At 54.4% G+C, this 25488-nt stretch overlaps 2 protein-coding genes and 2 non-coding genes across 10 annotated transcripts; 1 reads left to right on the top strand and 3 right to left on the bottom strand.

Moving 5' to 3' along the window:
• Window positions 1-94: 94 nt before the first annotated feature.
• Window positions 95-5444, top strand: Slc39a5 (solute carrier family 39 (metal ion transporter), member 5). Of its 7 annotated transcripts, none has more exons than XR_871732.2 (12): window positions 95-201; window positions 844-964; window positions 1215-1567; window positions 1919-2099; window positions 2804-2966; window positions 3134-3303; window positions 3543-3683; window positions 4047-4140; window positions 4224-4404; window positions 4540-4620; window positions 4715-4905; window positions 5181-5444. XR_871732.2 is itself a non-coding variant. In XM_006514172.3 (12 exons), the coding sequence occupies exons 3-12, from the start codon at window positions 1284-1286 to the stop codon at window positions 5322-5324; spliced, it is 1608 nt and encodes a 535-aa protein (XP_006514235.1). In that variant the 5' UTR covers window positions 95-201; window positions 844-964; window positions 1215-1283; the 3' UTR covers window positions 5325-5444. The 7 variants fall into 7 exon arrangements, 6 of the variants coding, with proteins under 6 accessions (XP_006514235.1, XP_006514236.1, XP_011241881.1 ...); XM_006514172.3 differs by having other exon boundaries at window positions 4224-4382; XM_006514173.3 differs by having other exon boundaries at window positions 844-1139; window positions 4224-4382.
• A 1920-nt stretch (window positions 5445-7364) lies between these two features.
• On the bottom strand, window positions 7365-24247 carry Ankrd52 (ankyrin repeat domain 52). The gene is made up of 28 exons (NM_172790.2): window positions 24122-24247; window positions 23719-23802; window positions 23205-23283; window positions 22948-23018; window positions 21790-21990; window positions 20703-20790; window positions 20301-20443; window positions 19313-19525; window positions 18958-19036; window positions 18625-18739; window positions 18388-18470; window positions 18194-18311; window positions 17948-18016; window positions 17662-17802; window positions 17499-17579; window positions 15159-15270; window positions 14891-14962; window positions 14211-14412; window positions 13914-14001; window positions 13667-13784; window positions 12613-12832; window positions 12383-12470; window positions 12201-12284; window positions 11978-12123; window positions 11808-11890; window positions 11519-11601; window positions 11247-11338; window positions 7365-10900 (listed from the first exon to the last, which is right to left on the bottom strand). Exons 1-28 carry the CDS (start codon window positions 24146-24148, stop codon window positions 10650-10652), a joined length of 3231 nt encoding a protein of 1076 aa, NP_766378.1. The 5' UTR covers window positions 24149-24247; the 3' UTR covers window positions 7365-10649.
• Window positions 12471-12539, bottom strand: Mir6915 (microRNA 6915). The gene has a single exon (NR_105880.1). It is a non-coding gene; the product is annotated as a microRNA 6915 (primary transcript).
• Mir6914 (microRNA 6914) lies at window positions 18465-18533 on the bottom strand. The gene has a single exon (NR_105879.1). It is a non-coding gene; the product is annotated as a microRNA 6914 (primary transcript).
• Window positions 24248-25488: the final 1241 nt, after the last annotated feature.

Genomic DNA, 25488 nt, shown 5'->3' with positions numbered 1-25488 from the left:
AGGAAAGAGGTTAGCAGGTGTGCACTTAGGGAATTGTAGTGCCCAGGCAAGGAGGCCTTTGGCAAAGCAAGCCTGCCCCTTTAAGGTAGTGTCCCTCCCCTACCCCCTCCCTCCAGGTGACCCTTGTCCAGCCTGCCTCCCACAAGAAGGCTGGGTCCCCCTTCCTCTTGGTGTCTTTTGTGTCTCCTGTCCTGCCGTCAGGTAATGCTAACCCCAACCCCCCGGGCCACTCACTGACCCCCTGATTGTAAGCCAGGTCAGATGTCAGAGGGGAGCCCTGTTCTGGCTTCTTTTCCTCAACAGGGCTTCCTCTTTCTCGTTCATTGATTATAGAGCTGGGGGGTGCTGACGGTTAGTGCTTGCTGGAGTCGGGGAATCACAGCTCTTTTCTTACACTTCCCAGGGTGGGCATCACTGAAGTCACTTTCCTAAATGCATCTGGAATTGCCACTTATCTGCCTCTCCCTCTAACTCCCAGTTTAGGAGCACCTTGGCTCAACTCTCCAGGGAATGTGGGGATGGGGTTGGAAACAGACGCAGCTCAGGACCAGATGTTAGGAATGTGGGGAGGGTACGTTTAGGAAAAGGCTTGGGTGGCGCTGAATGGCTTATGGGCTATAAAATATTTAAGAGGAAAAAACTGAGCACAAGTTCTTAACCATGTGGCTTCTTCAGGGCAGAGGGTGGCCCCTCCCCAGTCAAGGCCCTGCAGAGACTGACTTTTGACCCCCCCCATCCCAGAGACCAGTGAACCATTAACTCCTATATGAACCTTCCCACACTTGCCCCACCCCTGACTCCGCCCCAGAGCAGGTGGGCTAAGGGGAAACCTATCCATTTCAGCCCTCCTTGTGACGTGGCTTCCACTGCATCTGAAGGCTGAGCTCCTTCCCTCGGATCTCCTAAGGTCCACAGTGAGGCCTTCCAGGGACCTGAGGTGACAGCTCTCACACTGCCAGTAGGGGTGAGGCCCTGAATATGGAGAGGGAATAGGGAGGCGGAACAAGCTTGAGAGGTGGGTTGTCTCGGGACCAGGTGTAAGGAGAGCTCTGGGGTCAGGAGGCTGCTCCAGAAGGCAGAAGGGAGGGGCAGAGAACGCCTGAGCCTGCAGAAGCTGCAGACAGACTCAGTAAGCGGTGGTAAGTGTAAGAACATCTCCCTAGCTCTCAGCTGAGGGACAGCAGCTCTGACCCCACCCCTCCTCCTTGTTCTAGGGTACAGTCCTCAGGATGTCTCAAAGGAAATAGAAGTCAGAAACAGAGCCTCTAACCATAGCCCTAGTGATGGGGCCCCCAGTACATCATCTGCTGACTGGCCTATGTGTGGGGGTGGCCTTGGGCTGGGTAGGAGGCTCCGTCCCAAACCTGGGCCCAGCTGAACAGGAACAGAACCACTACCTGGCCCAGTTGTTTGGTCTATATGGAGAGAACGGGACACTGACTGCAGGGGGCCTGGCGCGGCTTCTCCACAGCCTAGGACTAGGCCGAGTCCAGGGGCTCCGTCTGGGACACCATGAGCCTCCAACTGGGCGGGCTGCACCCACAAGTGGAGACAATTTCACACACAGGTATTAATCTCTCTCCCAAACACAAAATGTGGCATCTCCTGGTTCCGCTCAGTGCCTGCTTAGGCTCCAGCTGCCCAGTGCATGAATCCCCAGAGTTACAAATCCTCTCACACCAACTGCTCACCTCTATTAGCTTCAATTCTCCAGAAGTCCTAGCTCTCGGTACTTCCAGGCTTTCCCTGTCGAGCCCACAGCCACCCACTTTAGGTTCTCTTACAAATGACAGCTCTCAGGTCTTCCCAGGACTGACTGTGGTTGTCTTTCCTTCGCCAAACCTTCCAGGTGACAGCTCAGGGCAGGTGTCAGGGAACTTGAGTAAGTCTGACTTGCTTGCTAATCCATCTAATGTAGGCTGCAAGAGCCGGAGCTGAGTGTGGACATCTGGGCAGGAATGCCTCTGGGCCCTTCAGGTTGGGGTGACCAGGAGGAATCAAAGGCTCCTGACCTGCACGGGTCAGGGCCCTCGAGCCTAGACCTCTTCCAGAGGCTTCTGCTGTTGGACCATTCGTTGGCTGACCATCTGAATGAGGATGTAAGTCTGAGTCTCTAGACAGGAGAAGGAACCATGGGAGTAGGTGGCCTGAAGTATTTGGCCCTTTAGGGGGCTTGAAGTACATGAAGAGTCAGTAAACGAATAGCTACTCAGTGTTCCCTTTAACCTTAGCGCAGGCTCACCAAATTCAGAGGTGTCACTTAGCAAACGCACAATCCAGGGAAGTATCTCAGGGTTAGGCTGTGGGGATGGTTATGTGGAAAAGTGTCCTGGAGATGATGGTATATCCATCTGAAACAGTCCGTCTGTTCCTTGTTCTACACACACAAGGTGGCAGACAAAGCTGCCGGACCCTGTGATCAGGTGGCATGCCCTATCAAAAGAAGCACTCCAGCCTAGGCTGGATCAACCCATGGTGGGGTGTTGACTAAAGATGGACGGCATTGTCAGGTTTCTTGTCTAGTGGCCAAAGTAGCTCATCGCTAACACAGGAAATTCTTAGGGCATAAGAGGGAGATGACAGCAGCGTTCTCTAGCAAATTAAGAAATATATGTCGAATACTTACATTGGATTGGATAATCACCAGGGATTAACACACATTAAGTCCCCTGTCCCCAGTCTCTGATGCATGTGCCAGTATGAGCCAATGGGACCTGGGACTTGATGGAAGAACAGATGTCAAGACTTGGGTTGTAGTTCACAGTGACTCCCTAATACATGGCCTTCCCCTCAAAATCTCCAGTGTCTGAATGGCTCCCAGCTGCTGGTCAATTTTGGACTGAGCCCTGTTGCTCCTCTGACCCCTCGTCAGTTCGCTCTGCTGTGCCCAGCCCTGCTTTATCAGATTGACAGCCGTGTTTGCATCAAAACCCCAGCTCCAGCACCTCCGGGGGATGTACTGTCTGGTCAGTGGATGAGTGGGGTGGGCAACACCCTGCATCATGGTAGGGAGTGGGTCCCTTGCTAAGGGGGGGGGGCACTGATAGGGGTCCAACCTCCCGTGAGTGTATGTATCTGTGTCCATGTTTTGCCTCTGGACCAGCCCTGCCCTAACAGGCCCAATTCTCCCCAGCCCTGCTTCACAGTGGCCTGGCAGTCCTGTTCCTCAGCCTCCCTGCTCCCCTCTCTCTGCTGTTGCTGCGGCTCCTGGGACCTCGTCTGTTGCGGCCAGTGCTGGGCTTCCTGGGGGCCCTGGCCGTGGGTACTCTCTGTGGGGATGCCCTGCTACACCTGCTCCCACATGTATGTGAACCTCCATCCTCACAGCCTGACCCTGTGGTAACTGGCCATGGGGCCCTGTGTTTCTAGCCACAGCCCTTGTCCCTCTGTCAGCTCCCACATCCTGACCCCCCCCCCCCGCCCGGGGGCTTCAGCCACAGCTGTCTTCTTCTAGGATGCATGAGTAAAAAGCTTGCTGGGAGGAGGGGATGCTATTGGGTTGTAGGAGTTTCCAGGGCCTGCCCTGATCTATTCTCTGACAGGCGCAAGGAGGGCGGCACACAGGACCTAGTGAGCAATCAGAGGAGGACCTGGGTCCGGGACTGTCGGTGCTTGGTGGCCTCTTCCTGCTCTTCATGCTAGAGAACACACTAGGACTTGTGCGGCACAGAGGGCTCAGGCCAGTGAGTGACACCCTTTTCTTCTCCTGCCAAACCCAGAAGTCCTAGCCAAGCCAGGAGGGAGGGGCAGCACGCCCTTCTGGTCCTTGGCCGCTTGGCCAATCACATAGGACCTGTCCACCTCTGAATGGGGATGGGCCCCTTAGCATAGACCTGGGACTTCTGGCCAAATGATTTGTTCTCTGCAGTTCCTATCAACATTAAACAGAGAGAGATGCCAACCTGGGAAAGGGGTGTAGGTCAGAAAACACTGTCCAGGTGCTAGCAGTGGAACCAGGTGTTCATCTTCCCAGCTGCTGGACTGGTCTTCCCTTAGCCCCTGGGCCCGCTACCTCCTCCACCAGGAGGGATACCCTCCCATTTCAGAGATGCTGCAGGAACAAAAGGGATCTTGGAGAACCAAACCCTGACCCAGAGGATGGCAGTGGGATGGTCCTTCGACCCCTACAGGCAGCTTCAGGTGACTAGCAGAGACAATGAGCTCACCAGCCTGCAGCTCCCACTTACAGTTACCAACACTTGACCTGGGCCTTCTTGCTGCAGAACCAGAGGTTCAGGGCCAGAGGGAGAACAGACAGTCCTCACCATCTCTAGCCCCTCCTGGGCACCAAGGCCACAGCCATGAGCACCGGGGTGGCAGTATCGCATGGATGGTCCTCCTGGGAGATTGCCTGCACAACCTCACCGACGGGCTGGCATTAGGTCTGAGGCTACAGACACGGAGGTGGGAGGCAGCAGGGCTCTGAGCCAGCAGGGGTAGGAGAGCTCCCAGGGAGGTGGGAGGGATGAGAACCAGGGTTAGCTGAGACAGCAGCTCCTAACTTTCTTCACGAACACCCTTTGACCCTGCTGCTGATAGGTGCTGCTTTCTCAGACGGCTTCTCCAGTGGCCTCAGCACTACCCTAGCAGTCTTCTGCCACGAGCTGCCCCACGAACTGGGTAGGAATGGCACCAGTGGGGTAGGTGGGCTCAGGGGGTGGGCATCTCCAAGAGATCCGACTTACCCCTCCTTTCTGTGTTCTCCCCACAACAGGTGACTTTGCCATGCTGCTTCAGGAAGGGTTATCCTTTCGGAAGCTGCTGCTGCTGAGCCTCGTTTCTGGAGCCCTGGGACTGGGGGGTGCAGCCCTGGGGGTGGGGCTCAGCTTGGGCCCTGTGCCCCTCACCCCCTGGGTGTTTGGGACCACGGCTGGGGTTTTCCTCTATGTGGCCCTAGTGGATATGGTGAGATGTGGGGTAGAACGGACAGTGGGCAGGTGGCGTGGAGAGGGATGACCCAGTCTGATACTGCATGACACCCTTTCTCGTGTGTCAAGGGGCATTGCATGGGTGTGTCCTGTTAATCTCATCACTCAGGAGGCAGTGAGTTTGAGGTTAGCCTGATCTACAAATGTCCCAGACTAGCAGAGCTAGACAGTGAGGTCTTGCCTCAAACGTAGGTAAATAGATAAGTAGGTCATAGGTCAGAGCAGAGTCCTGACAGTCTTCCTTCCTTGCAGCTGCCAACCCTGCTTCGTCCTCCTGAGCCCCTGCCTGTGTTCCACGTGCTTCTGCAGGGGCTGGGGCTGCTACTGGGGGGCAGCCTCATGTTTACCATAGCCCTATTGGAGGAGCAGCTAGTGCCCACGGTTCCTGACGGCTGATGTGGGCCAGTGGCAGAGGATCCAGGTTGCCCTTCCTTCCCCCCACCACAGGAATGGAGGCGGGACACAGGGCCAGTAGGAGCAATAGGATTTTAATAAACAGAACCCATCCCAAAGCCATGACTACGACAGTTGTACTTGCACCAAAACAGCATAGAAAACCGGGGTGTGGTGGGAGGGCTCAAAGCAGGTTTGGGGAGGACAAGCGTGGGGGCCTGGAGGATGTGGGGTGCATCAGTCTTCAGGGATAGCATTGTGCTTTAGCCCAGGTGGGGGAGGGGCAGGGCAAATGCACCAAGGTCCCCATTTTTTTTCTGCTGCCCTCAGCACCCTGGGGATGCAGGTATCTGGCTTTATTGCTGCCCACCAGCATTAAACACCCCTGACCCCAACACTAGCACCACAGGTGGATCCAGGATAGGGAGAAGGAAGGGCAGGAATGAGGAAATTGCTTAGAGAAAGATTCAACTAGAATCCAGTGAATTGTGCTCAGTTCTCTTTACTTCCTACAACCGAGTACATGGGTCACAGGGTGGGGGGTGCAACAGGACAGGGACATGCCCCTCCGTGCCCCCCAGCACGCCTGCACACAGGATGGTGGTGTCTGCAGCATCACAGGTCATGCAGGGCATGGGGAAGGGGTTCACACACACATAGATGCCCACAGCGGGTACCAGACAGAGAACACCCCTGAATATACACAGCTGTACATGGGGAACCCCAGGTCCCCACCCAACCCTCTCCCCTGTCTTGCTGTTCCCCAGCAGGAGAACTGTATTGCTTTGAGAGAGCCACCCTGGGGCTGCTCTGCCAGGCACCCTCCCCTCCCACCCACCCCTATTTTGGCACATCTGCAAGACACACGGCAGCGAGAGTAGGCACCCTCCCTCCCAGGCTTCTGTGGCTTGAAGTTGGGGAAGGGGGTAGGAGATACTATCCTCCATCTTTCCCCTAGCCCTTCCCAAACCCCTGCCAGACCCACTCCAGCCAAACCCACCCCCACCCCCGAAACACACACACACACACACACAAAGCTGAGCTATCCAGGAATACGAGTGAACAAGATTGTCCAGGATGGGAGCAGAGGCGGGAGGAAGGACTGGAAGCAGAGACCCCACCCTGGCACCTGGCGTGGGTAAGACTGGCACAACAGCTACTTTAGTGCAACTGGAGGGGTGCCCAGAGTGAGGGTGGGGACAGGAGGGCCCAGGGAAAGGGCCTAGCAGGAGTGAGCGAGGGCCAAGGTAGATCCTCTCGTCACCCGCCGTCCTCGGCCCTCCCAAACGCAGTGACAATGTCCCCCTCACACCTACGTGGGCAACAGCAGCCTCGGAGTCAGTACCTTCAAGTAATTCAAGGAGCAGACCCTCCCCACCCCAACTCCCTTCTATCTCTGGGAATTTGGTCGCTTCTCTATAGGGGTTGGGTTGGGAGGAGGGAGTCCCCAAGTCAGACCCTTCTTCCTCTACCTCCCTCTTCCCAGACCACGGGGCTTGGTCCTCAAAGATTCCTCACCTCTGTCCTCACCCAAGCTAGGCTAAGGCCCCTGAGGGCGGAGCCACCACGGAAGGGAAGAGGCTGCTCTGCTCCCTGCCTTCCCCAAAAGACAGGGCTCAAACTTGGCGGGCAGGATGGGGCCACACTGGCTCGCCCCTGGAGTAGGGTTTCTGGGCTAGGGTCTGTAAGGCTATTTTCCTTTGCGGTGGGAAGGGGAGGCAGGGAATGAACATTGGGTGTGGGGAGAGGGTGAGAAACGGCTGAGAGGGAAGGAGGAAGGGGCCTCCCACTGGAGCAGGTACTGGAGTCATTGACAAAGAAACACTCGTGTGCATAACATACACAGTGTGCGCACTCCAGCCCAGCGGCCTGGCCTCACCCCGCCTCTCGGGACCCCTTCCAAGACCACAGAGAGGGTTTTGGGGGTACAGTTGTAGAACCATTCACTCAGGCCCCACCATCCCCACCCCCAGCCTCTTCTCCCCTTCCAATCCAGGGAGGAAGAAGGTGCTTGGGTGGGCAGACAGCGGTGGAGACAGTGTTGAGTTTTCCTTTGGTTACATATTGAAGGCAAAGGTGAGCTGGACTTACAGTCAGAACGGATAGGGGTGAGGAAGGAGGAGGGGCCATGGCTGGGGTTAGAGAGGGAGGCGGCCCTCCTCAGCCCCTCCACCCCAAGGAACACATGTCTACGTGGGGTGGCTGTCCCTCAGTCTCATGTTTCCCACCCCCCACAGCACCAAACAAAAGGAGAAGCCCCCTCCCCCAGGGGCAACTCCCCACCCCAACCTGGGCTGTACATTCAGTGGTTTTCAGCAGTCCTATGGCTCAGGGGGCCACGGGTGGGGGAGGTAGCCCGTCAATCTCAGAGTCTCAGTTGGACAGTGGCAGTGACTCGGGTCTGTTGGTCCATTCTGGGACCCACAGTTTGTGCCATTTGTTTTTCTGAAGTACACAAACCTAGCAAAGCCACCGCCCAATCAGAAACATCCCCCCAAAATCAGAAACTAAAAACTGGCTCTTTTCGTGTCACCCTCTGATTCCCATGTCTGTTTCCCTGTCTCCTATGTAGCCCTCGCTCTGTCTCCTTTGCTGGGACCTGGGGCTGTCCCCAGGGTCCTCATGTAAATAGGCCTTTTCACAAAAGTGCTTATTACTTGAAGCAAGTGCTTTAGAGCTGCGGTGGGGAGAGGGGAGGGGGAGGAGAGGGAGAGGGAAGGAGATGTTCCCTCCCCACTCAACCCCTAAGATTGGGGGGCATTCTGCCTGTTTTACTTCTCCACACCCGTTTAAGTCAGAGAGGTTTTTTTTTAAAAAAAAAAAAATCTTAACATTAAAATAAATATGCAGTGGCCATGAGAATGGTCAAAATGCTTCAAAAACACTAGGGGCTGGGAAGCCCGGGTGGGGTGGGGTGGGGTGCGGGGTTTCCTTTGGCATAAGGAGAGGAGGCTGCTTGTCCTCCAGGCCTCCTCACAGCCACATGAGGAGGGACAGAGGACCCCCTGCCATCTTCCCAGCATTGCTGACAGTGTGCCCAGGACAGCAGGGAACAGACAGCCACCTGAAATCTCATCTAGCAAAACAAAACGGGGCTCCCGACAAATCCTCAGACTCTCCTCTGTCATCACCAAGCATTGATAAAGGAGAACACGACCGATGCCCCAGTCATCCTGGGGAAAGCTTCCCTGCTCCCCAGCCCCCACCACCTCATTCCCAGCACCAAGATGAGAGGGGAGGGGGTGAAATGGGAAGATTTTAGGAGAGAGAATTGAAGTTAGGGGACAAGCTTTGCAGAACCAGCAGGGTGGGGGTGGGGGCGGCAGCCCTTAAGAGAGGTCACATTGATTGTCGTATAGGGAAGGAGAGGTTATGAAGGGGTGTAGGCAAGAGGGGCATTGCAAGGCCCTTTGGCTTTAAAAACAAAAATTAAAAACTAAAAGCTGCACAATCCTTCTCACCAATAATGGTCATTTGGAAGCCTTGAAATGGTTTAGGATCTGAGGGTTGGGGGCAGCAAGACACAAAGATAACAGGGACCATGAAAAGGAAAGATTCGGACAAACACCCCGGGCTTCTGGGACCAGCATGAGGTATGGTGCAGGGTATCTGTCGGGAGGAAGGGCTCCCTGGGACGGCCCCTCTCCCCTCAGCTCACCCCTGGCAAGGGTGGCAAGACATTCAAGGGACACAACTGAAAAATGGGTAAAAATGAGGGTGACGCAAGCGTGGGTGGGAAGGAGGTGGAAGGGTCTCCAGGGGAGACCCCTGTACTGTGTAAACGAAGCCCATCCAGTTCTCAGTTCTCAAGGGGCAATACTGATGGCAGCCAAACTGGGCAAGGATGCACTGTGGGGTGGAGGGGCAGGACCTCTATTCAAGTTCTGTGTCTTGGCCCCTGGCTGAGGTATTGCGTGTGAGGAAGGGACACTGGGTTACGGGATTGGGTCCAACCGTGCAGAGGCTCACCAAGGAGATGGACAGGGCATCTGAAGGGACCAGGGCCAGATGCAATGCTACATTTGAAGAGAACACTGCCCTCCCCATTCCAGCCCAGTTTGGCTTCTCGGGTACATTCCAGAACCTTATCAGTGCAGAGTCTACTCAACCATCTCTCCATGCTGGGAGGGCAGGGGACTGAACTGAGCCACAGTGTCAGTCTGTCGCTCCCTTGACCAGTGATCCCCCTCCCACGGAGGAAAGCCTGCTTCCCTAACAGGAGGTCCCCACACTGCCCCTGCCCTTCCTACCATCTTTGGCTTCATATCAGGAGTGACTGGGGCAGTGGGTACTCTCAGACATGACAGAAGGTAGAGACAGACACAGGGCATGGAAAACTCTGGGGTTGGGGAACACAGGAGGAAGAACATGGTCCCTACCTCCAATCACATGCAAACACATGCCTGAAACACAGGACATATACTAGGGCTGTAGTTTTGAAATGGGCAGGATATTAATTTGTTTCTTCCCCTAAAGAATAAAATGCTTACTTAAAAATTCATGACAAGCCTCAAAAGTTCAAGGAGAAGAGAGCCAAGGAAGGAATGGCCACAGGCTCCCCTCTCCCAAAAGAAGTTAAAAGAAAGAAGCAAGGTTAAAGTGCGTGGTGAGGGGGCCAGGCCAGAAGTGGGAAACAGGAGCAGGCTGTGGGGGCAGAAGCAGCCCTTGGTTTGCACATGAGGAGCCAGGGGAGAGCGCAAGTTCTGGGCCGGGTTCAGTAGTTGCTGCTTCAAGTGTTTGCATTTGAATTTTAGGGGTGATAGGATATGGGGGGGAAGCTCTAGGCCCCAGTGCTAAATACCCTCCCCCTCATCCTCTAGCTGCCCCTGAAGGGGAAGGGGGGACACCCCCAGAGTGCTCACACAGTACCAGAAATTAAGGCTTCTCACTGCTGCAGGGATGGAGGGCCAAGCAGGGAGGCAGTGATGGGTATGGAGGAAGAGGAGGGGTCTGCCTGGCAGCAGAGGAGAGGGGAGTGGGGGCACAGAGGAGAGTCGGAAGGAAAAGTTGGGGGAGCTGGCAGCAAACAGGGGAAACAGAGATGGAGTCAAAGGGGGGAGCCAGGCATTTAGCAATCATTTTGGGACACTTGGCAGAAGGGATTGCCCTGGGGGTACCAAGAGCCTAGGGTGCTCCCTGTAGGTCCCAGACCTCTGCCAGGCCAGGATGGTGTGGCAAAGGGTAAACAGCTGCTCCCCAGTGCATCCTCCCCTCTGCCCCACCACCCAGTCGTGTTCTCCTTTAAAGTGCCCTAAATGTTTAGACTTTTTTTCTAAATAAATAGAATAAGATATCAAGCCACCGGCAGGGAGAGGGACATTGAGGGGGCTACTCTGAGTAGCAGCCATCTAACCCAATGGCGCCGTGCCGCTCCTGGCTGTAGGGACAAGAGGCCCCGTGAGGCAGGGCGCCACAGCCACCCACCGTCTTGGCAGCTGCGATGCCGCAGTTCTTGAGCAGGCTGAAGCTGAAAGGACTGACGGCGTCCTTGGGTGGGAAAGGCTTCATGGTGGAAAGGATCAAGGCCAGGCAGTCTGCCACATCTTTGTTAGGAGCGCAGGCCAGTGCTGGGGTGTGACCTGTGGGACCAAGGAGGAGAACTGAGGCTCAGGGTCCTGGAGTCCAGTCTCCACCCACCCTTCCAGGCCCTGAGCTCTAGGCTGTGGAGGGGAGCCAAGGGAGGCACCCACCCACTGTAGCCAGAAAACCAGGCGGCAAGGACCCAGTGGGACCCAGGGTAAAGGGCAGCACACTGGGGTATGTGGGAAGTCTTCCTGACCCTACCAGATCCACCTAGCTCCATCAGACGCCCCTGTGAGACCCAGAACACTGGTGATGTGTCCCTGCTCTCACCATTTCCCCTGGGAAGAAAATTTCACGTGTAACAAGGTTAACCTCCTGAAGAAAGTCCCTGACCCCACCCACCTTCTTCATCCACAGCCAGCACTGTGGCCCCACGACTCAGCAGGGCCTGCACCACAGAAGCCAGACCGTTGCGGGCAGCAATGTGGAGAGGCCTTAGAAGAGAAAAGCAAAGAAGGTACACTGAGTAGGGTGCCAGGCTGTCCTGTCAACCCAAGGTGGGTGACAGGGACACTGAACAAATACTGTGAGCTCTAGCGAGCACCTGGAAGGCGGGTTGCTTTCTTCACCCACCTGCCTCCCCCAGCCAGGAGCCCCCTTCCCCGGGCACTCACATCTGCAGTGCACTGTTGGTAGCATTGATAAGGCCAAGGTCTTGGGTTTCTGCCAGGATCATGAGGGCACATTTCTCATGGCCCTGAGGAAGAGGAACAGAAAGGAGGTACTTGGAACAGAAGCCTAACAGGCAACAGGGTAGGAACTGGGAGGGAGGTGAGCAGAGACATGCTTCACCAGTCAGGTCGCCTAGTTAGCCCTGGTTTCTATCACAGTCTATCCTGCACCAGGAGTCCCGCACTGTACTGAGTCCTGGCATCCACCGGCACTCCCTGCTCTGTGCAGTACCTTGCTACAAGCCAAGTGAAGGGCAGTGTTCTTGTTCTCATCCAGCACAGTCAGGTCTGCCTTCCCTCGGTACAGCAGAAATTCTACAAAGGAGACAACAGAGACTGAAGTCTCCCTGCAGAGCGGCAGCCATGCCTCCCCACCTTCCTGCTGTGGCGGACTCTACGCACCCACAGCAGCAGTCTGTCCACTCTCAGCGGCCGTCATGAGCGCAGTGCGGCCAGTGTGGTCGGTGGCATTCACTTCGGCTTGGTGCTGCAACAGCATCCGGAGCCCAGAGACGTTGTCCGCGAAGGCAGCGGCGTGAAGGGGAGTCCTGGGGGCCAGAGTAGAATGAAACAGGGCTGCTCTTCTGCGTGGGCAGAAGCCAGAGGCAGAGGGCTTGGCACTCACCGTCCTTTGGCGTCTCGGCTGTTCACAATCTTGGCACCCAGAGCCCCCAGCAGCATCTCTGTGGTGCTGTCCTGGTTATTAATTCTGGAGTGGGGGAGGGGGTCATCAGAGGGAGGAAACCAGAGGGACTCCCCACCCTCAGCCCAGGCCAGCACCCGCGAGTGTGTGATTCAGATGCTTACACTGCACAGTGCAAAGGAGTGAAGGGGTTTCCCTCCAAGTATGAGAACGGGCTGTGTTCAAGTAACAACTCCAGACAATCTTCATGTCCTGGGCACGAGGAAGGAAGTTGGTGAGGGTGAGAAATACCACGAACCTCCATCTGCTCTGACCTGTCTTTGGCCCTCCAATCCACTTCCAGATCCCCTTCTACAGCACACGTCCCTATGCCTATCAAAGGCCCCACTAGTACCAGTGTAGGAGGCCCAGTGCATGGGCGAGTATCCGCTGTAATCGACACCAGCATCTAGGGGGTCTGTGGAAAGGGCAGCCTGCAGCAGAGTCCGCAGCACTGCAGTGTGGCCACAGGCTGAGGCCAGGTGAATGGGTGTGCGGCCCTTAAAGTCTCGGCACAGTACAAATGCATCGTGGTCCAGCAGGGCAGCCAGGCAGTCCTCACAGCCAGTCACTGCCTGCAGGGCACACAGAGGTGAAAGTGGTAAGAAGCCACTCCTTTTCCAGTGCTTTTCTAGCTGCTGGGGGCTAGCCTCGGAGCAAGAATTACTTCCAGGAATCCATCCTTATCTCTACAATATTCTGGTGTTGGGGGCCAGCAGCTATACTCCTGACAGTCTGAATAGCCACAGCCAATCCTGAGGTTCTTGGAACAAAAGACCAGAGAGCAAGAAACAAGTCATCAAAGGGTCGGTCCTGTGATTGGAAGCCAGGCACACCAGTGGTCTCGGCTACTCAGGAGGCTGAGGCTGGAGGATCGCCTGAGCCTGGGTGGAGGACTAGCCTGGGAGATGTAGTGAGACCCCCTAAAATAAAAGATCTGCTGGGAACAGTGGGATAGCACACCTTTAACCCCAGCACTTGGAACCTATGTGAGTTTAAAGCCATCTTGACCTACCGACTTAGTTCAGAGTCTGCCAGGACTCTGTAGTGAGATCCTATCTATAAAAGGGGGCGGTGAAGGAAGGAAGAAAGGAAAGGAGGAAAGGAAAGAAGGAAGGAAGAAAAAAAAGAAAAAGAGACTAAGAGACCAGTCCTTTCAGGATAGTAGCAACAGAACATGTATGTAGGTAGAAAGCACATTCTCAAAGGGATGAACTGAGTGAGAGGAAAAAACGAGAGTCATCAGGAAGGGACAGGAGATATTGATTCCAGAGCAGGTGCAGGCCCAGTAAGACCGAGATAAAATCCTACTCTACTCACTAGACATCTTGATGGCCTGCCACTGGTGGGCCCTATGCTTCTACCCAAGACCTGCCTGTGAGCCACCCCATTCCCAGCAGCCGACTCACCCCACGGTGGAGGGCAGTGCGGCCCCGGAGGTCAGCAGCATCAGCCGTGGATCCCTTCTCTAGCAGCAGATGTACACAGTCCACATGGCCATTCATAATGGCCAGCATCAGTGGGGTTCTACAGAGCAAACAGGACAAAGGGTTGAGGGGGTTCCTCACTTCTCAGCTGTTTGGCAAGGACTGAGTAATGAAAGGATGAGGGTCTGGAAGAGGGGAAAAACACATTGCCTTCTTGGCCCACACTCACTGTCCATAGGCATCCATGACATCTGTGATGTCAGCTCGCTCCCCACTGTCAATCAGCAAGTGCAGGGAATCGGTGTGGCCAGAGGCAGCTGAAAGAAAAGGAAACCTCAGTCGGGACAGTGCCAGGAGGGCAGGAGGCAGGAGGAGGTTAAATCTGCTCAAGGGTTGGAGTTCTGAGAAAGCCTAGGGCTGCAGATAGGAAGCTGTTAATCAGGCTTGAAGCTTCTATCCCCCTTGCCCTAGTCCACTCCCAGCTTAACTGCTCGGGGATTCGGCATGGTTTAGAGGGACCACTAACCAGCAGCATGTAAGGGTGTCCACTTGCGTTTTCGCTCCTTGATGAGGGCAGAGGCACCATGGGCCGTCAGTACCTCCACACACTCAGTGGAGCCTCGCTCAGTGGCCAGAAAGAGCGCGGTCCGGCCCTTGTGGTCCCTTACATCCAGGTTCACCAGCGTCTCAGCCAGTGTCTTCAGGGCTTCACAGTGACCGTTGTAGGCCTGCAGGCAACCAAGAAACATACACAGCTAAGGACATTCCTCTTCCTACTCTGCTGTTGGGACCCAAGGGAAAGTTCCAGGTCCCACAGGTTGTCCTTGGGCTCCTTCCAGACAACCTCCCTGTCACATCCCAAGAAGAATGTAGAAACAGGGCTGGCAAGATGGCTCAGTGGGTAAGGAGCTTGCTCTGCCAGTCAGATGGCCTGAGGGCTCCATCCCTGGAACCCACATGAAGGCAGAAGGGATCAGCTCCATCAAGTTGTCCTCAGATCTTCACACAACACATGGTGCTCACCTGACCCCATATACATCATTACAGTACACACAGTCATGCTAAAACAAAACAAAACAAAACAAAACAAAACACACGAAAACTATTCTCTTAAAAGAGCAGATGCAAAGACAGGGTCACAGTGCCAGCATGCCTGGCAAGTGTCAAGTCAGAACAAAAAGGAAGAGGAAAAGATGCTAAACTCACAGCTAAGTGCAAAGGGCTGACTGGAACTGTACTCTCCACATCCTCTAGGCAGTTAAAGGACATTTCTAAGAGCTGCAATGAACAGGAAAGTACATGTTGAGGTCCCGGAACTTCTAAGACATGGGCCCCTGCCACACTCACAGTAATCCCTTAATCACCCAATTCGACTGTACCCGCCCGACTTAGTGATCACAAACCTGAAGGTTGTGATCCCACCTCCAGCCCTATCCTTGCTCCATAACCCCCAGGCCAAGTCCCTCATACATACCAGTTCGAGGTTCTGTCTGTTGCCGTAGGCGGCTGCATAGTGCACGGCTGTGTAGCCCTGCCTGTCCCGCAGGGAAGGGTCTGCACCATTATCCAATAAGAACTCCAGACAGCTGGGGAGTCAGGGATAGACTGTGAGGCTGGGATAGGCCCAGCCCAGGGAAGGTGCAGCTCTGGGAGGGACAAGGGACAAGGGAGGCCCGCAGGCCACCTTCCACTCACTCTCTGTAGGATATCTAAATTCTATTCTCCAACCCTAGCTCTGGCCACACCTGGGCCACCATCCCCAACGCCATCCTCTGGACCCTGGTAGTTCCCAGCCTTGCTGGTAGGTGGATATGCTCACTCCTGCCTCCAAGCCCAGCAAGCCTTGCCTAGCAGGCCTGCTCCTTCCCACATGGCTGCAAGCTCAGCCTGTGCGGCTCCCCTCCCCTCCCCTCCCCTCGGCCCTCCTGACCGCCTGCCCGCCCTGCTGGTTCTCTTCTCAGCACCTCAGTGTTCTTTGTATGCCTTCTCATAGCACAGGATCCCATGACATCCAGCATTTACCAGGTACTGATGCTGTGTGCTAAGCATCTCATATGTGTCTGTTTAACTATAATTATTCTCAGAGCTAGATGTAGTTTGATCCCTAGTAGCACTGAGAAAATTGAAGCAGAGGGCATAAAGAACCTTTCCAAAGTCACAGAGTTGAGCCTTTTTGAAGATTTTTCTTTTGGTCTGTGCAGTCCTTGCCCTCATACTGGTTCTTAACTATTCTCCCAATGGATGACTCGGGGTTGCTCGTGTGTGTGTTCACTTGAGTGTGTGCACGTGTGCTTGCATGTATGTCAACTCTCAGCACTCAGTCCTCTCCTTCCATCGCCTGGGTCCCAGGGGTGGAACTCAGGCCATGAGGTTCAGAAGTAAGCATCCCTCCCTGCTGAGCTATCTGAAGGCATGATTGGTTTTAAGAAGAAAAGAATTAATTGTTAATTCATCTTGACGTATCTGAGATACGCTCTTGTTGTGTAGTCCAGGCCTAGAGCTTCCTGTCCCAGCCCCATATATACTGCTGATGGGAGGGGGGTGTTCTTTCTTTATTTTTAGGTGAGTTTTTTGCTGTTTGTGACAGAATCTTACCCACATAGCATAAGATGTACTGTAATTCAATCCTCCTGCTTCAGATTCTCAAGTGCTAGAGGCTACAGGTAGAAATCAACACAACTAGGTGCTTTTATTTAAAAAAAAAAAGGGGTGGGGGTGTCTCAGGTAACTCAGGCTGGCCTCAAATTCTACGACCAAGGCTGTCCTTGAATCCTGGTCTCTACCTATCCTTTGTTACTTATTCCCACCTCCGAAGGGCTGGGCTTACAGATGTGTGCCACCAACCACACACAGCTTGTGTTTCACACTTTTTTTGTTTGTTTTTTTTGAGACAGAGTTTCTCTGTAAAGCCCAGGCTGTCCTGGAACTCACTTTGTAGACCAGGCTGGCCTCAAACTCAGAAATCCGCCTGCCTCTACCTCCTGAATACTGGGATTAAAGACATGAGCCACCACACCCGGCTGTGTTTCACATTTTTTTGAGATAGGAATTCACTATGTAGTTGATGTCCTAGAACTCACAGAAAAGATCCTCTCAAGTGTTGGGATTGAAGGTATGCAATTCACCTGGCTGTTTGAGATTGTTTAATAAAGTTTACTGAAGCACAATTTTAGTCATAGCAGTCTTATCAGTGGTTTGCTCTCTAGGCAAATATTCCTGAAGACGTTTGGTTGTAATGTCTTGATGTTGGGAACGGTTTAACATTGTACTCTACAGTGAAATCCCCACCAGCAAAGCCCCAGGGTAATTCATCTGTAGTTTTGTTTTGTTTTGAGAGAGAGAGAGTCTGACTGTATAACCCTGGCAGACCAGTAACTCACTGTGTAGACCAGGCCTCAAACTCTTCCTCCTGAGTGCTAAAATGAAGGGCTGCACCACTACACCTGGCTTAATTCATCTTTTCTCCTTAGTACCAGCTAAAAGGAGGCTCAGTGGCATCCTGCCTGCCCCGAATGAAACAAGATCATCCCAGGACCAATGCCCAGCACCTTAGCACCTAGAACACCTAGAACATGAAAGATAAGCACTCAGTTAAAGCAGCCCGTGCGAGTTGCTGTCCCAACCTCCTAGGCAGGTCCCTGTTCCTTGAGAGGAGCTGCACCTCATATTTGTCCTTCCCTACACATTCCCCACACTGCAGGCTAACCGACGAGGCAGCGGTGGTGTGGAGATTCAGGATGGGAGCAAGGATAAAAGGGAGGGTCAGGGTGGCTCTGTGGGGAAGGCACATCCCAGCAGCCTCTTCAATACTCACAAGAAGGCCTCCTTCCTACGAGACTCCTTCAGTAGCTCATCCTCTTCAGCATCATGGCTGGAAGCAGTGTGGGGTTCCGCTCTGGCAGAACACAGGAGAAGAGGTTAGGACAGCTCAAGGAGGTGCGAGGGATGAGAAGCACCAAGGTAGAAAGGAGCCTCACCTCCGGTAGGTGTCAGAGGCAGCAGCATAGTGAAGTGGCGAACAGCCCTTACAGTCGGCCTCATTGACACCGGCCCCGGCTGTCACCAGTGTCACTGCGCACTGGTAGCTACCATTAGCAGCTGCATAGTGCAGTGGGGTCCTGGAGAGTGTGTTGAGGGACAGGTCAAAGAGTCAGGGACAGATATGAACACCAGATGAGCAGCATATAGGTACACATAACATGTTCCTTGCTTATGCCCCTCCTCCCACAGCGTTCTCTCTGACACCCCAGCATACTAACCTACCTTCCAAATTTGTCTCTCCTTCTCAGGTCAGCTCCACTGCTCAACAGCAAATTAAGACACTCAACATTTCTAAAAGACAGACAAGGGGTTAGTGTAAAAGCCTTGAAGCACGGCCACCAATCCTGGTAGAGGCTCAGAGTGGACACTCTGACAGTGACTATTTTCATTGTTCAAGGGAAAGGAACCAGGCAGACAGTGGGGACCCACACCCTTGCTCTGCTCTCAAGGCCAAAGGAGAAGACGCACCCTCCTGAAGCAGCAGCATGAAGACAGGTGCGGCCAAGGCTGTCCGGTGTGTTGATGTCAAACCCAGCGGAAAGCACATGCTCGTTGCTGAGCGAAGACACGATGCTATACAGCTGACCTGGAGGGGCACACCAGCCACATTGCATCCAGGATCCCTGCGCCACCGCCCCATCACCCAGCCCATCAGCAAGTACCTGAGGAGAGAAGCTTCCGGCAACAGTCAGAGAATCCAAAGAGAACAGCTAAGTGCAGGGGGAACATGTCGTGGATACCGCGCCTGGGAAGAGGTGGACAGAGTTAAAGACCTCGTTTCTGTGGCCACCACCACCCCAGGAGTCAGGGTTAAGAGGGGCCCCAGCTGTGCCTTTAGCAAGCATCTCTGGACCTCTGTGTTTGATGTGGACAGTGTGGGGTCAAAGGTCCTGACTCACCGGGCAGTATCTGCGCCATTGGTCATGAGAGTGCTGATGAGTAGCTCGTGTCCATAGCGAGCAGCCACATGTAGGGGCGTGTTTCCAAACTTGTCAGCACAGTCAATCTCGCTACCTGAGGCAAGGATACACACAGGCCTAAGTCCATTCACACCAGTTAGGGATCACTCAAGCGCTATTCTATGTTGAGCTGATGCAAGCATTCTGCATGCAGTATTTAGAAGCCTTAGACTGAGAAAGGCAGAGTTCCAAATGCCTTCCTGAGCTGGAGAAGGGGTAGGGAGGAAGGGGGTTTCTAGGGAGGAAGAAAGCACGACGCGTCTAAGTCCTTACCATTCTGGATGAGGATCTGGGAACGCGTGAAACGCCCATGGATGGCAGCCATGTGCAGGGGACTTTTCCCTTCTTTACTCTGTGGGAACATGGCGGTAGTTATTAAATGTAAAGTGCGATCTTTACATACATGTATGTATGTATGTGTACACGCTATACATACATACATACATACATACATACATACATGTAAAGTGCCTTTTAGGAACACGTCAGTGAGGATGGAAATGTTATATGGATACCCTGGCCACATTCTTATCCCTGATAAGACCTAATTACCCACAAGACCAACGGGTAATTCCCCCAGGAAAGGTTATCTAGATATGCTAGTGTGTATTATCACCCTCTCAGGTACCTGGTAGTTGACGTCAGCCCCATTATTAACTAACAGTTCCAGACACAGAGCGCCGTTGGTAGAGACAGCCGCCACATGCAGTGGAGTGAAGCCCTTGTCATTCGGCTGGTTCACATTGGCTCCTGCGTTCACAAGCTCGATAGCCACAGCATCCTGGCCCAGGTAGCAAGCGATGTGCAAAGCTGTGTTTCCAAAAGCATTGGGCTCATCGATCTGCATTTCCAGGAGTGAGGGCACAGAGTCAGAAGCAGCCAGCTAGCCTAGAAATCCGACTGCCTCAGCCCCTTCAGGCTTCTAATCCAAAACAATAACTGCACTATTATATAATGTAAGCCTTATTCAGCCCCTTTAACCATGCCCTTCTAGCTTCCCGAAAGCCCCAGCATTCTCAACCTCTATAACAGACTTTAACTTCCAATCCCCTGTCCTGAGCCCCCAGACCCAGTGTATACTGCTTTGACCTCAGCCTCCTGTCCTAAGCCCCCAGGCCCAGTGTATACTGCTCTGACCTCCGCCTCCTGTCCTGAGCCCCCAGACCCAGTGTATACTGCTCTGACCTCAGCCTCCTGTCCTAAGCCCCAGACCCAGTGTATACTGCTCTGACCTCTGCCTCCTGTCCTGAGCCCCAGACCCAGTGTATACTGCTCTGACCTCCAACCCCCTGTCCTGAGCCCCCAGACCCAGTGTATACTGCTCTGACCTCTGCCTCCTGTCCTGAGCCCCAGACCCAGTGTATACTGCTCTGACCTCCAACCCCCTGTCCTGAGCCCCCAGACCCAGTGTATACTGCTCTGACCTCAGCCTCCTGTCCCGAGGCCCCAGACCCAGTGTATACTGCTCTGACCTCCAACTGCCTGTCCTGAGGCCCAGACCCAGTGTATACTGCTCTGACCTCAGCCTCCTGTCCCGAGGCCCCAGACCCAGTGTATACTGCTCTGACCTCCAACTGCCTGTCCTGAGCCCCAGACCCAGTGTATACTGCTCTGACCTCGGCCCCCATCCGAAGCAAGTGCTTCACCACTTCAATCTGGCCACTGGCTGCAGCTGTGTGGAGCAGCCCGTAGCCCTTTCGATCTTTACAGCTGAGGTCTGCTCCACGTGCCACCAGCAGTTTCAGGACCTCTAAATGCCCTATGAAGAAAAAAAGGAAGGAATGAGAAACGGAAGGAGGGAGGAAAGGAAAGGAAGGAAGAAGGAAAGGAAGGAAGGAGAAGCAAGCAGGTGGAGGGTAAACCCAAAGGCCCTAAGCTCCACCCCCAAAGGCCCCAGGCTCCCTCCCCAAAGGCTCTAGGCTCCTCCCCCAAAGGCTCCAGGCTCCACCCCCAAAGGGTGAAACTTGCCCTGGGGATCCTAACAATCAAATTCTCCCTTTTCCTACAGTGTCTCTCACCTAGAAAAGCTGCCCAGTGCAGCGGCTGCCGTTCCTTTTTATCGCAGACATTCAGGCTGGCTCCCTTATTCAGGAGCAGGTTCACTGTCTATATGAGGATATAAAAGACACGGAACAGGTTCATGCCCTCAACCTACCAAAGTACAGATGCCTCTGACCTCCTGAAAAGAGAGGTGCACTCAGAATCTTCCCCCTTTGTGTTTGCAACATTGAGGGTGACAGCTGATACCTCTGTTCTTTTGTTTGTTTGTTTGTTTTTTCGAGACAGGGTTTCTCTATGTAGCCCTGGCTGTCCTGGAACTCACTCTGTAGACCAGGCTGGCCTCGAACTCAGAAATCCGCCTGCCTCTGCCTCCCAAGCGCTGGGATTAAAGGCGTGCGCCACCACCGCCCGGCTATACCTCTGTTCTTGAGCAGAACAATCTGGAGAACCAGAACTGTGGTCAGACACCAACAAGATGCCACCGGATAAAAGAAATTCAAGGGTTTCTTCAGGTGTTTGCAGACTCTCAAAATCTTATGAGTCTATAACAGTGTCACTTGGGCAGGACAACTATCAGGATTAATTGGGCTACAAAGTAAGTTCAAGGCTATTTAAGGTAAAATGTATACAGGTGAACAGTCTATCGCTTGCCTACCATTGCCAACACTAGAACAAAAGAATTTCAATCTATGGGTTCAAAGTGTAGCTCAGTGACACAGCCTTTACCAAGCACCTGTAACACACTGCTTAAAATAAATATAAAATAAATCAATAAAAACTCAATATAAGCTGTGGATGCTAGCGTACCTTTAACCTGAGCACTCAGAAAGCAGAGGCAGGGGGATCTCAGTGAGTTCAAGTTCAAGGCTGTCTACATAGCAAGCTCCAGGCCAGACAAGCATGCATAGTGAGACTCTATCTCAAAAACAAACATCCCCCCCCCCCCAACAAAACCCTCTGGTTAACACAATCATTCCTCTGGGGCAGGGCCCCAGTATCTAAATAACTATCTGAGCCACTCCTGCCCATTGGGTCTGGAAGCACGTAAGTTATGGGTGAGAAGGAACAGAGAGAAGACTGTGTCTAGACTGCAATGCTCCTCACCTCAAGATGCCCACTGTGTACTGCATGGTGTAGAGCGCTGCGCCCGCTCCTGTCAGCCACATTGAGACTGCTCAACAGGGGTGCCAGAGCCTCTGCACACTTGGTGGCCCGGTTGGCAGCAGCCACATGCAGTGGTGTCTGCCACAGCTTGTCCCGGGCATTCACATCCGCTGAGTGTGCCAACAGCAGCCCCAGCACCTTCTGTGGTGGAGCAAGGGACAAGAGAAGACAGAGGGGAGCAGGAAGTGACATAAGAGGACAGAAGGAAGGGGCTGGTATGGTGACTAGTCATCCATCTTCCTAGCATGGTATCTCTTCCTTTCCTTTACACACCTAGCCTCTCCAGACCTGAGGTTGTTGGAGCTTAAACATCTTTGTTTTGCTGAGGAAAACAGGGATCTCTTCCCCATGCCACTTAGCATCTACCACCCTCCAACTTAGGTCCCCGAAAATCTCCACTCACACCCACCCTGGGCAAATCCACACACCCCAAGCCTAATTCCAGGAAAAACAAATGGCTCCCACTGTATTAATGGCAAAAACATCCTTTCCCTTAGCCCTTCCACAGACACCAAAATCATATAACCCCAATAAACAAGCATAACTGGATCCCCTTCGAAATTCAATGTTCCCGTTAAACATGTCCCACACCATTCCCACTGGCCTTAAGCTCTCTCCCCCTGGGAGCTGGAGCCAAGGAAGTGATGGGAGATCAAAGAGGCCTTCCCTTCCTCTTCAGGGTTGATAACACCATTGTACAGGACTCCATATGAGTTTGGGCCCTTAGGCAGTCAACTTAAATGTTGCTCGAGGGGCAAGGACACAGAATTGCTACTCCCCACCCCATCACAAGGAGAGAAATCTCAGTGCCCAGAGGGGGATCAGACTTAAGGTGGCCCCCAGGGAGGGATGAGTCACTCAGGCCTGGCAGCAGGGCCCCCGCAGTCTGCCAGCCCAGTGTTAAGCTCTCTCCCTGACGTCACATCAGCTGGCAGCACTCAGCCCCCCCCCCCCCAGCCAGTTCTAGGGGCAGGAAGGAGAAGCCAAACTCTGGTCTCCTCCCTGTGTGGGGCAGAAGAGTCTGTAGGGCAGAGAACTGAGTTTCTCTAGCCCTCAGCCCATCCTTTTTGAAAGGGAGAAATGAGGTAGGGTCTGTACCTCGTTTCGGGAGGCAGCGGCACGATGAAGAGGGGTCAGCCACAGTGTGTCCTTAGCGTTGACGTTAGCACCTGTGTGGACACAATTTGCTATTTTGTTGGGATTTGAGGAGGGGGAGGGAAGGAAACCAATAATCAGAGTGGGGAACCTGAACGGACAGAAAGCCATTCTTGTACCAAGCACCAGCAATCAATCCTCGGATCTAAAAAGACTTCTCCCCTCCCTAGATGCCGCACCTCCCAGCTCCCCACTTTCACCTGACATCAGTAGCAACTGGAGGATGGGGACATCGCCTACGTAGGCAGCAGCATGCAATGGGGTTCGCCTCTCTTGGTCCTGGAAAGGCAGAAAAGAGAAGCAGCTGTAGAGAGAAATTATCCTGAACGCCAGTTCTAGTATGAGAACTCCAAGCCCTTCCCTTCCTCTAGGTTCTTCTGCAGGGTCTTAAATCCCAATATCGGGCTTCAAAAGCCAGCATCCTGGGAGGGTGGAGTCAGGGCTACCGACCAAGAAACCTACTCCTTCCCGGAGGGGTGGGGGCGCTGCAGACCCCGATGGTTGAGAAGGGGACAGGGTTTTCTGGGCATCCCCAGAACCCATGATCGGTGCTCCATGCCTGACCAACCTTAAATGCGGAGCAGGCTCCCATTTCTGGGTAGAAAGAGCTGCAGTTTCATCAGAGCAGAGGAGAAACGGAGCCGCCCCACTTGTGGGGAGGGGTCCCGAACCCCTCCGGATTCCGGCTCGCCATCCTCCCTGCTCCCAACTCACCAGTACATTGATGTTCTCCTTCTGCGAGAGGAGGGAACGCACTTCCTCCACATCTCGGCTAAAGATGGCCTGGACCAGGGGCGGCTGCAGGGAGAACCAGCTTTCAGGGAGCGGGCCCGAGCCACGGCGTTACCAGGAGGTGGGGGAGCACACAGGTTGGAGGGGGGCGTCGCTGGAGGGGCTCCGCTACAGGGGTCCTGGCTGCAGCGGATTCCCGCCGTGCCCCCACCGGTCGCCAGGCCCCCAAGGACACCCGCTCCACGGAGTGGAGCACGGCGTGGGGCGCGGCGGGAGCCGCGGGAACCCCGGGCTCGGGCCCAGCCTAGGCCGCACATCCCCGGGCTCGCGTGGCGGCGGTGCCGGGGCCTGGGAAGAGGAAGTGGGGAAGGGTGGGAGGGCTGACCTGGTCCGTGATGCTGAGGATCCCCATGGCCCGGCCCAGGCTCCGTCCGCATCGAGCTCGCGGCAGCGGCGGCAGCGGCGGCGGCGGCTCCACCGGGGACACGGGGCGGCCCAGGCGGCGGCTGCGGCGGCGGCTGCGGGGAGAGGGCGGCCCCGCCTACCGGGGGGCGGGCGAGCGGGAGCCCGCAGCGCTCCCTGGCGGCGAGCCTTGGCCGGGCCTCGGGGTGCTCGCTGTCCGCGCAGGCTGCCCAGGCCTCGGCGCCCTCGCCCCGCGCCAGGACGGCCAGGGCGGCCCGGGCTCCCCCTACCCCGCGCGCGGGTTCCGCAGCTCCGCCAGCGGACCGCGCTGTGCCCTCCGTTGCAGTCGGGCGGCCCGAGGGGTCTCTCGCAGGCCCATGGCACGGAGTCGGGTCTCGCTCCCCCAGTGACTCCCGAGCCCAGGACCAAACAGCGGGCGAGAGCTCACCCAGCCCACAATGCTCCGGTAGAGCGGACGCCTCCGACCGTACTCACACCCCCAAGTACCCCAGAGATAGTGGAAACTCGGAGTGTGGCGACCCGAGACTTATAGATGGCCCCAGAACCAGTCTCCACTGGGTAGAAAGAAAATAGCAAGATTGCTAAGCTGCAGAAAAATCTCAAAAGACTCCTGCTTCAGGAAGCCTCCGTGAAGAGCTGGACACTTGGCAGCTGAAGAAAGGCCTCTAAGCCCAACAGCAACTCCATAATTACCCTGCCAGATTAGGGTAGTAACTGTTTCTCCCGGTAAAAAGGCAGTAGAGAGGAACTCCCCCTCACCCATTGGAGAGGTCAAAAGAGGCAGCCAATCAGGGACAGTTGGCCGAGGGAGAAAGAAAAGTGGAGACTGATAGATGGGTACAATTTATAAAAGATGCTTTAGAGCCAGGTGTGAATCATTTATAAGATTCCTGCGCTCTGGAACCTGAAGCAGGAGGATTGTGTATTCAAGAACTGTCCTGGCTACATCATGAGCCCCAGTTCCTTTGTGTTGCTACGATAACAATGACCAAACCAACTAAAAGAAGGAAAGGGTTTAGTCCATCTTTGAGAAAACTTAGGGCAGAAACTCAGACTTGAACTTGAACGAAGAACCCAGGGAGGAATGAACCCAGGCTCAAGCTTAACCAGATCTCTTATCTAATTTAGGGCCACCTGACTAGGGATGGTACTACCCACAGTGGACCGGGTCTGCCTATATCCATTAGCCAACAAGAAAGTGTTGGGCCTGGGCAGGTGGTTCAGCTAGTTAACGAGCATTGACCACTCTTCCAAAGGGCCCAAGTTTAATCCCCAGCAGCCACTTAGCAACTAATAGCGGATTGTAACTCCAACTGCAGAAATTTTTGG

This window comes from Mus musculus, chromosome 10 (genome assembly GCF_000001635.26).
Source record: "Mus musculus strain C57BL/6J chromosome 10, GRCm38.p6 C57BL/6J".
NCBI classification, from domain to species: Eukaryota; Metazoa; Chordata; class Mammalia; order Rodentia; family Muridae; genus Mus; species Mus musculus.
The sequence above is the reverse complement of the archived record's forward strand: the minus strand, read 5'-3'. Positions and strand labels throughout refer to the sequence as shown.

Bases quoted from the DNA above. Each gene is read 5' to 3' on its own strand.
- Slc39a5 (XM_006514172.3), top strand. From the start codon at position 1,284: ATGGGGCCCCCAGTACATCATCTGCTGACTGGCCTATGTGTGGGGGTG. The intron at 4,141-4,223 runs GTGACTAGCAGA...TTCTTGCTGCAG, and splicing joins ACCCCTACAGGCAGCTTCAG to AACCAGAGGTTCAGGGCCAG. The intron at 4,383-4,539 runs GTCTGAGGCTAC...TGCTGCTGATAG, and splicing joins CACCGACGGGCTGGCATTAG to GTGCTGCTTTCTCAGACGGC.
- Ankrd52 (NM_172790.2), bottom strand. From the start codon at position 24,148: ATGGGGATCCTCAGCATCACGGACCAG. The intron at 20,444-20,702 runs GTGAGAGACACT...TTTTCTTCATAG, and splicing joins GCACTGGGCAGCTTTTCTAG to GGCATTTAGAGGTCCTGAAA. The intron at 18,017-18,193 runs GTGCGTCTTCTC...TCTGTCTTTTAG, and splicing joins CATGCTGCTGCTTCAGGAGG to AAATGTTGAGTGTCTTAATT.